The sequence below is a fragment of the Montipora capricornis genome, chromosome 11 (assembly GCF_036669925.1).
Source record: "Montipora capricornis isolate CH-2021 chromosome 11, ASM3666992v2, whole genome shotgun sequence".
Taxonomy (NCBI): domain Eukaryota; kingdom Metazoa; phylum Cnidaria; class Anthozoa; order Scleractinia; family Acroporidae; genus Montipora; species Montipora capricornis.
Genome location: NC_090893.1, coordinates 16,353,137 through 16,363,804, shown reverse-complemented (window position 1 = coordinate 16,363,804; position 10,668 = coordinate 16,353,137). Strand labels below are relative to the sequence as shown.

The following is a 10,668-nucleotide window of genomic DNA, read 5'->3' as shown; positions in this document are numbered from 1 at the left end:
ACACCTTTTCCCACTTGCCACCCTGCTTAACATCTACCGCTCCTTAGTTGAACCCTTTAGAAAAGTGGTCCGCCTAAAAAAGCTTCGCTAATTGCGGGTCGCCAAGGACTGTGATGATAATGCAATGCTGAATTAGTAGCTTGCAATGGAGGCTAATGCGGGGGAACCTTTTCAGACGGAAATACTTTTTAATATATTCCCTCGCTCTGGCCTCCACTGCAAACTGTAGTTCCACGTTCCAATACTGAGAATACGAATATGAAATAAGTATAACCGTTCTCTGGTAAAACGTTTTAAAAACTATGAGCTTTCGACAGACTGAACTGCTGTCTTCAACGGATAAAAACGTGTAAAAAATAAAAGAGAAAGAAATAAAATATAACGAAAAATTCGCATAAATTAAAAGATAAAAAAGGGTGTGGTAGAAAGAATGTTAAAAATGCTACGAAAATAAGTGTTTCTTTAAGAAAATGTGATATTGTCTTGGGAGCGGGCACGATAATTCCTGAGCTACGATAGCTCCCTGAGCTAGTACTTGCTCGGCCAAATAAATTAGAAAGTCAAAAATGTCACAATTTAACCCACTGATCATTTGGACTAAGGGAGGCAAAAACCAGAAATGATTTTTCTCTTGCCCGCTGAAGTGGCCTCAATTTGTGGTAACAATGACGCATTTCCGTTGTCGTCACCGGAAACCGTTCAACATACAAAACTTGTTCTTTTCTCTGCCTTTTGTTCCTCCTAGTCGTACGTGCTCAAATTTTCTGTAATCAAACTTTGATGGCTTCCTTTGTTACGGCTGTGTTAAAGTCCTCCATCGGTGCACTGATTAGCAAAGGTCGCTCCATGGCAGCAGAGAAGCTGAAAGATGGCGATGTCACAGATGCCAAACTACGTCAGTTGATCGTTAAAGACATGGATGACATCAAATCGAAGTTGGAAGGGATATCAGTGAAAGATCTAGGAGCCAGTATAAGCTTTTTTAACGATGGAGTTGTGTAGCTTGATAAAGTTCTAGACAAAGAAGATGGCCTAGGTACTGCTGAGAAGAACGAAGTTAGCACTGAAGCAGACGGAGCAACCAAAGAAATCAAAGTAAAGGAAAACGACATAGTTCCTTTGGTGAAAGGAGTGAAAAGTTTGAATCTCGTCGGTTTAAACGAAGACGCAAAGAGCGCCACTGAAGAAGCAAAAAAAAAGATTCGAAGATGCTCGTAGAAAAGCAATTGAAGCATTTTCCAATCCAGCTCTGAGCACTGCTGATCGCCTTCTTGCCATGGCGATACGTATTATGGCGACCGTCTTAGAGCAAGTGGGAAATCCGGTAAGCGCCTTAGACTCATTGAGATATTGTCTTGAAGAGCTTCACTCGCTCTCTGCTGCTCAGGAGAACTTCAGCGTATTGCTCAAGAAAGGCTTCAAGTCAATCTTTGGTAAGGATCAACGAAATGAAATTGTTGCTTTCGTATGTCAAATGAATCGCATTATTTACGACCTTACGCATGAGTTCGTCGAAGATGGAAGGAAATGCAGACAGCTGTTCTTGTGGCCATGTGTTGAAGTAGGAGGAGAGAAAATCGATCTTCTGCGCGACGCAAGAATAGCCAAAGAGCTTCGTGGGATGGACATGGAGCAGTGTTGTGTGCAGCCTTGGTCGTTTGGTCCTCAGCCAAGTGGAAAAATGAAGTCCTCGGCGACAAGCGATATCGCTACAAACACGAAAGGACAATTTATCGTGTCATATAGTGGTAAAGTAATACTTTTTGACAGTGGAGGCAACTTCGTCTATTCTTTTGATATTCCGGCAAGTGGAGAACCTATAAGAGGTGTAGAAACTGATCAGGCTGACAACATGTATGTCCTGGTAGAACCTTACGACCCCCTCGAACGTCATCGGTTCATTTATATGTTCGACGCCCAAGCGAAACTGCACCACCAATTTAAATTTAAAACACTAACAACACACGAAGTCCATTCACTGATCTTGGACAGCAGTGGTAATGTTTTGGTGTCGATCAAACAGAAAGCAGGTAACCCGTCGGGCGAACAGTATTACCATGCACACGAGGATAGGTTTAAGATAGAGTTGACTGTACAAGTATTTTCAAAGACTGGTGAGCGTCTCAACAGTGTCGATGTGTTATGCCACCAGAATAGTTCTTGTCTTTGTACAATTAGAGAAGGACGTGTTCTAGTACTGGACGAAAGATATTCCACCCTCCACTCAGTTAGCATCAAGGACAACTCCGATCATGAAAAGATACAATTGAAGGGAGAGGGAGTGATGAGTCCCAGAGTTATGAAGTTTCACCAGCCGAGTGAACTTTTGTTCATCCTGTCAGTAAGCTACGACAACAGCCCTCGAGTTTCGATGTACAGCAAAGATGGCGAATACGTACGCACAATCCCGCTAAATGTCCGCATTGAGCTCACACCATTCGATAGAATCACAACAGCATTTGCAGTAACCAACGATGGACACTTTGCCTATTTGCTTCAACGCCGCGTGCAATTCTCTTGTGAGGAGCCACCAGTCGTGTATGTTATATAATTCGAGAGACTAAACTCTGAAATCTGAACATTTTGAGAACATATCGTTAAGTAGGTTGTGGTTAGTCATCGTGGTAAATAATACTTCAAAAGTGGAATATAATCGTTTTTCTCACGATGTGGTCTCTTCGGATGTCGATCGCGACGTTTCGACTGCATGCTCACTCTGCTAGTCTTTTTCAGGCGATGAGGTCGATTCAGCTCGCGTCGCCTATATGCTGCTATGCTCGACTGTGATTGGTGCATCTTTCGGACAAGGTTCCCTCAGTGGTCCGCTGCCGCACGGCTCTCCTGCTGTTGTGTTTTTTGATCGTCTGCATTCAGGCTTCTGGGATTTCAATTCCACTGTCACTGTTGATGTTGTTATGGTGAAGTATCATGTGAATCGCTTCTTTCATCCTGCGTGTGTAGAAATGGGGTTCACGATCAGTAAACTTTACTTCGTTCCAGGGCGGGCGGTGTCCGGTGTTGTGGGCGTGCTCTGAGACGGCGGAGGTCTGCGTCTTAGCGAGTTGCATATCCCCGTGGTGTTCCTTGATTCATTATTGATTACTCTACGACAGCCCGCATGCAAAGGGAGACAATAATTGAAACGACACTACGACAAATGGAGTGTGACTGTGCTGGGTGCCTGAAGGACAGCGGAAACCAGCGTTTATTCAATATGAAGACAAATTATGCTAAAAAATACAAGGAATCATCAAAGTCTCATTACAATTAATGACAAACAACGAAAATACACAGCAGACTAACTGTTATAGGTAAAGACCAAGAAGATACTATAACTGATACAAGAAATCGTCGAAGATTAATGCAATCATAAAAAAATCATAATGCAATCATAAAAAAAAAAAAAATGACAACTAAAAGTGTTGTCCGTGAAAACAATGGAGGGCAAACTGACAAAAGCCAAAAGCAAAAAACCAAGATGTAAAAAATAAGTTACAACACAACGAGAAATAATGCAAAAGAAAGCAGAGAGAAAAAATACACTGGAATAATACGTCGCCCGCTACGATAAAAACCAGTGGGAAAAAACCCATCGAGCGTAAAAGACCCACTGGAAAACGTAGTCCTCGATCGAAATGCGACGCACGTAACTCCAAGGATTAGAGTTTAGAGTTAGGCTTTCCGGAAGGCGAGAGAACTTCAAAACCCAAATCAATGGGATTGGTATAAAGGGTACAAATTTGCGTATACTCAACAAAATTGCAGAAATTCTTGTGGACTTACTGTTATAGAACAAATAGAGATCATTGACATTATAAATATGCTTCGAACCGTAATGAAAACGCTTTCCAACTACACTTTGTCACGTTGGGAAGCATTTATTCTCTCCTGATTAGGTCTGCCAGTTTCGCCGATGTAAACCTTCCCGCACTCACAGGGAGTGAGTTTTCTTTGAGCAAGAGGCTAATCATCCTTTTGTATATGCAACATATTACAGGAGAAAATTGTCAATTCAACAGTTGCTCCAAGGTTTTTCATAATTACTGTAAAAAACAGAGAACTTTTTAAAAAAAACATGTTTCGGCATGCGTATGCCATCATCAGTTTAATGAGTTCCCTGAGTTCCTAAGTGTGAACAGTTATAAAGTCTACGGGTAGGTGAAAAAATTATTATAACATGACGTAATACAAAAGCGGGTACTATTTACAGCGTGACACCACTCATTAAATGTCATTTAACTGATGATGGCATAAGCATGCCAAAACATGTTTTTTTAAAAACGTTGTCTGTTTCTTATAGTACTTTTCATAATTTTGTGCCAACGGAGTCAAATTTATGTACCAGTATTGAAAAACTGACAATAATCGTTAGAAACAGAGGCCTAAAATGTAAAGCTTTCATTGTTACGAGGATCAGAGTTACTTTTAGTTTATCTGTCATGCAATTTCAGACTTTTCTAGAATTGTCTTACTTCTTTAATATTTCAGAAATTTATTTGATGTGACTCAGCAGTTTCCACAAATAGTACACCTTGTAATAGAGAAAAATAGCAACAGAACTTTCCAGATGCTTAGAGTAAAAGTATAAGAGCAGATCCATACCTTGGAATAAAAACAATTCCGTTCTTCCGTATTTCTAAACCAGAATAATCCAAACTCGTCATAACGGCATGAACATCATCTCTTCAATAGTAAGAGTTTTTTGTTACAATCAAATTCACTATAATGCCAGCACAGATTAGCTACACATTTTGTATTAAAACGAGTGCTGATGTTTATCCACATTTCTTTTTTTTTTAATTATCTATTAATTCTGGGTGAAAATAAATTAAATCAAAAGAAAAACTGCCCCATTATATTTCCTCACCACAAATAAGCTTATTGTCGGTGGCTTCACTTTTTGCTTTGGATAACATTTAATCTACAAGCAACGCAATTATAGCATACTTATACCTTGGTTTAACATATTTTAAAAGAACGTTATATCAGACATGGGAAAAAGTAAATATTTTTCCAGGTTACTTTGTTGTAGAGTTGCATATCTAATTGCTATAAACGCTGAAAGTGCCCCGAGAGGTTCATTAATTTCCAAGGTTTATAGAAGAGAGAGGGGCTTATTAAAAGCCCATTGCGAACCAGTTATTCAGTTTAGCGTTGTTTTTAAGTTGTTCACCTAGACGCTTTAAACGCTCTAAGCTTCTTCGCGGTGTTCATCGATCTCCAAGGCATCACTACAGACTCATGAAGAACCAGTGACATCGTGTTTACCTTTTACATACAGTTGTAAATCTAGTTAGTGCGACCTTGTATCCCTTCTTCTAGTGAATTCAAACGCTTCTTGTAGTTAATTAAGAAGAGACCCGAAGTCAAGGAAGACAGGGAAGCTGAAAATTTAATTTACTTCCCCTGCTCTGCAAATATTTGGAGCTCAAAGTGAAGACGCAAACAAATGAGGTGAAATTGTAATCAATCAAAACTAGTTCAGATTTTATGGTTTAAGAATCTGACCAATCCTCCCGGTAAAAATCTTCAGATTTAGCTTTCTGGGTAACATTAAACGCTTAAGCCGAGGGAACATTGAGGGTGCTTTCCATTGGAAAATCTGGATTTAGATCTTAAAATCTGGATCTTCGAATTTCCAATCGAACACAAAATCTGAAACGGATTTTGTCGCAGATTCACCAAGTTTTTGTCGCAGGTTTTCATTGACGCCAAGCTTAAATTGTCAAGGAATGGCTATTTTGTCCTGAACGAGCATGGTAACCCCCCTCCCCTCCTTTTTACTGGTGTTACGTACTCATAATAGGTACATGGAGAAAATATTTTAAGGAGGAAAAAAGTTGGATAGTAGAAGTTGGAGTACTGGATTTGGAGCCAGACACTGAGTGAGGTGATAATGTAGTGGTCCAATTTGCTTACATTTCTTTGCAAGATCGAGCAATTTGAAATCTCTTTTCTGAAATTAGATTTTAGCCCAGACAAGAAAGTAGGCTCAAGTTTTCAGTAATATTCAATAGCTTTTGCTCTATAAGAACATTTTTTCCGGTTGATCAAGCTTCGAACGCTTCTCGCGTAATTTAGTAAAAAGGGCATGCAGCGCGAAAACTTGTAGCACGGTGATCCCATCTTTGTATTTTATTTTTTTTAATCTGCTGTGCATGAATATCAATTGGGCCAAGTTTGAAAAAAATCTGAAAAGTACGTCATTTTCCAGGGAATTACCTTAAATGATTTGTTATATAGCACAACGAAGACATTTGGAGACGAAATGTGAAAGCGATGTCATTGGTCAACATTCGCGGGTAACAGTGCATCGTTACCCTTTTACACTGTCACCCACTCAGATACTTTTGGGGGGGAAACACTGTTATTGTTAGATGTCACGTGACCTCAAAGTAACCAATGAGAGCTGGAAAAAACTGTTCTGAATTGACGTTTTACTCTTGCAGAAGAAAAACTTCGTTTTGAGTGAAAAACACGTGACTTGTTTTCCATAGAAATCACTTGCTGTAACGCAAGTCCTCCTTGCATGATCAACACGAAAATATTTTTTCAATGGGTGAAATTCAATAAAGTTTAAAAGAGAAAAATATCAGGAAAGTTCCTTGGCTTCTTTAATTTTTGTAGAGCTAAACGTCAATCCAGAAACGTTTTGTCCAGCGTACTATATGTGTATTCATGAGGCCCATTTCTGCGAGCTTCAGTAACCTGTGTTATCACTAGAGAGCTCTACTCACAATGGGGCATCTTGACCGCTAATGATAAATCTTTGATTGTATTGCGACTCCTGAAGTGAAATAATTTGCGTCAACAAGTGGTATCTTAATGTCTATGTGAGAAAAGTATATTCTCGGTTTTCTCATGACGTCACGGCCGCCATGTTGGAGCCCCTAAACAAAGAAATGGCGGCCATGTTGGAGCCCCGACCAAATCCTCCGGGAATTGAACTTTATTATTATGCAAACGTTTTCTTTTGTTTTCTTTGAAAAACATGGCTGTTGATCACGTGAGTGAAACTCAACAATAGGACGCTTTCAACCATCCTGTAGGGACACCAATAACAATAGAAAAAGCCATGTGCGACTTTTGGTTGACAAACAAAAGACGCGAATGACAGGGTAAAGACTTGTTTCTATATCTCAAAGTGCCCTTGGAAGTGAGCGGCCTGGAACAACAAAACTGAAACAACTCAAACCCATACAAAAATGCTAACCTTAGGCCTAAACATTATCTAAAGCATATTGTTTAGGCCTAAGGTTAGCATTTTTGGTAAAGATTTGCTTGTTTCAGCTATTGTAACCTTCACCTCCCCCCCACCCCCCCCCCCCCTACCGCCACCCCAGGCCCCTAACGTCTAACGGCACTTTGAGGTATGGAAACAAGTCTTTACCGAATGAGATCGTTTGTTCTCGTCCACCAACACGGCGGCGATGACGTCACGTGAAAACCTCCTACACGAATAGCGTAATGAGCGTCTTCTCGATCGGTTGGCTCTGTAGAACTGATGTGGTGACGTCAGACTTCGCTAGGGACTGAGAGGTGCAACAGTTGGAATGAAGTTTGCGTTCGCAGACTTTCAGTTCATCAACGTTTATTTATAAAATTCACGGTATTTAAATCAACCAAGTATCACATTTGTCTGCCTTGCCAAAGAACAACAGTCTCCGTTTTCAGTATGGCATCCATGGAAACGAAGACGTAGTTACGTTTCATCTGTAACCGTTAGCAACCAGAAGAAAGTGCACAAAACTGTGACATCACTTTTTCCGTGTTCTGAGCTGTCATCTTTTTTTAAGATTCAAGCATCGAACGCAACCACAATACTTTTAATTAGTCTCAGCCTGTACATGTTCATTTTCTCTCATTTAAAGAAACGCTTTACAACGAAGCGGCATTCACAAATTTAAAAACCTTTCTTACTTATTTTTCGTTCACCGCCTTTTGTTGGCTCCGCGAGTGGGTAATAACATCTTGCGTGCTGATTTGCTAGCAGGAAAGATAGGTCCACTTTGCTGACATCAAAAAACAAATAGATAAAAAAATGTTTGCGGCTAAGCAAAAGGGAAAAAAAAGTTTTCCGGTAGTAGCGAGTTATGCATGAATAGTCACCGAATGTCTTAAAAACAGGCCCAAGCAAGAAAAAGGTAACTTTGGTAAATATGCGAGTCAGTTATAGAGTAACTCTCTAAACTATATGAGATCTTGTGTTGGTGATCTTCCTTGTTCTTGTTTTGTGTTGAAGATGATTTGCTGAACACACACATTCTTAAAGAGAATTCTAGATAACCTCCTGTCATCACAGGAATATAATAAATGCCCAGTTTATAGACCATATTCGTATTCTCAGTATTGGAATGCAAGTCAGATTGGTTCAACCGCATCGAACAAGGAGGAGATAGTTTGCGGTGTCCCTCAAGGGTCCGTACTTGGCCCCCTTCCCTATTTGATTTATGTTAACGATATTTACCGATACTCCTAGAGCTTTGATTTTTACCTATTTGCTGATGATACTAACCTGCTATATTCAAACAAAGATCTTAAGGATCTTGAAACAGTTGTTAATGAGCTCGAGAAACTTGTTAAAGTGGGTGATTGGTTGGATGCAAGCAAACGTTTTCTTAGCACTAGTAAATCTAACTTTGTTATATTCCATCCCGCCTTACCAACACAAACCAGACTGCACAATATTTATAATAACAATTTAAAAAAAGTGTACCACTAGAACAAAAACATTTTGTAAAATATCTAGGAATTGGGATAGATAATAATCTCTCTTGGAAACATCATATTGATTACATCTCTTCAAAAGTTAGTAAAGGAATTGGTATGATCGCAAGATTAAGACACCTTTTCCCACTTGCCACCCTGCTTAACATCTACCGCTCCTTAGTTGAACCCTTTAGAAAAGTGGTCCGCCTAAAAAAGCTTCGCTAATTGCGGGTCGCCAAGGACTGTGATGATAATGCAATGCTGAATTAGTAGCTTGCAATGGAGGCTAATGCGGGGGAACCTTTTCAGACGGAAATACTTTTTAATATATTCCCTCGCTCTGGCCTCCACTGCAAACTGTAGTTCCACGTTCCAATACTGAGAATACGAATATGAAATAAGTATAACCGTTCTCTGGTAAAACGTTTTAAAAACTATGAGCTTTCGACAGACTGAACTGCTGTCTTCAACGGATAAAAACGTGTAAAAAATAAAAGAGAAAGAAATAAAATATAACGAAAAATTCGCATAAATTAAAAGATAAAAAAGGGTGTGGTAGAAAGAATGTTAAAAATGCTACGAAAATAAGTGTTTCTTTAAGAAAATGTGATATTGTCTTGGGAGCGGGCACGATAATTCCTGAGCTACGATAGCTCCCTGAGCTAGTACTTGCTCGGCCAAATAAATTAGAAAGTCAAAAATGTCACAATTTAACCCACTGATCATTTGGACTAAGGGAGGCAAAAACCAGAAATGATTTTTCTCTTGCCCGCTGAAGTGGCCTCAATTTGTGGTAACAATGACGCATTTCCGTTGTCGTCACCGGAAACCGTTCAACATACAAAACTTGTTCTTTTCTCTGCCTTTTGTTCCTCCTAGTCGTACTTGCTCAAATTTTCTGTAATCAAACTTTGATGGCTTCCTTTGTTACGGCTGTGTTAAAGTCCTCCATCGGTGCACTGATTAGCAAAGGTCGCTCCATGGCAGCAGAGAAGCTGAAAGATGGCGATGTCACAGATGCCAAACTACGTCAGTTGATCGTTAAAGACATGGATGACATCAAATCGAAGTTGGAAGGGATATCAGTGAAAGATCTAGGAGCCAGTATAAGCTTTTTTAACGATGGAGTTGTGTAGCTTGATAAAGTTCTAGACAAAGAAGATGGCCTAGGTACTGCTGAGAAGAACGAAGTTAGCACTGAAGCAGACGGAGCAACCAAAGAAATCAAAGTAAAGGAAAAGGACATAGTTCCTTTGGTGAAAGGAGTGAAAAGTTTGAATATCGTCGGTTTAAACGAAGACGCAAAGAGCGCCATTAAACAAGCAGAAAAAAGATTCGAAGATGCTCGTAAAAAAGCAATTGAAGCATTTTCCAATCCAGCTCTGAGCACTGCTGATCGCCTTCTTGCCATGGCGATACGTATTATGGCGACCGTCTTAGAGCAAGTGGGAAATCCGGTAAGCGCCTTAGACTCATTGAGATATTGTCTTGAAGAGCTTCACTCGCTCTCTGCTGCTCAGGAGAACTTCAGCGTATTGCTCAAGAAAGGCTTCAAGTCAATCTTTGGTAAGGATCAACGAAATGAAATTGTTGCTTTCGTATGTCAAATGAATCGCATTATTTACGACCTTACGCATGAGTTCGTCGAAGATGGAAGGAAATGCAGACAGCTGTTCTTGTGGCCATGTGTTGAAGTAGGAGGAGAGAAAATCGATCTTCTGCGCGACGCAAGAATAGCCAAAGAGCTTCGTGGGATGGACATGGAGCAGTGTTGTGTGCAGCCTTGGTCGTTTGGTCCTCAGCAAAGTGTTAAATTATTTAGGATATACTCGGAGGCAAGCGATATCGCTACAAACACGAAAGGACAATTTATCGTGGCATATACTGGGAAAGTAATACTTTTTGACAGTGGAGGCAACTTCGTCTATTCTTTTGATATTCCGGCAAGTGAGAAACTTA

The 10,668-nt window shown here is 40.0% G+C and overlaps 1 protein-coding gene and 1 pseudogene across 1 annotated transcript in view; both read left to right on the top strand.

Moving 5' to 3' along the window:
• The first annotated feature begins 752 nt into the window (after positions 1-752).
• On the top strand, positions 753-3,258 carry LOC138023722 (uncharacterized; annotated as a pseudogene).
• A 6,348-nt stretch (positions 3,259-9,606) lies between these two features.
• The window catches only part of LOC138024159 (uncharacterized), a 2,184-nt gene continuing 1,122 nt past the window's right edge, over positions 9,607-10,668 (top strand). Inside the window, exon 1 of the mRNA XM_068871266.1 lies at positions 9,607-10,668. This exon is cut by the window's right edge and continues 1,122 nt beyond it. Within this exon, the coding sequence (XP_068727367.1) occupies positions 10,119-10,668 (550 nt within the window). The 5' untranslated portion in view covers positions 9,607-10,118.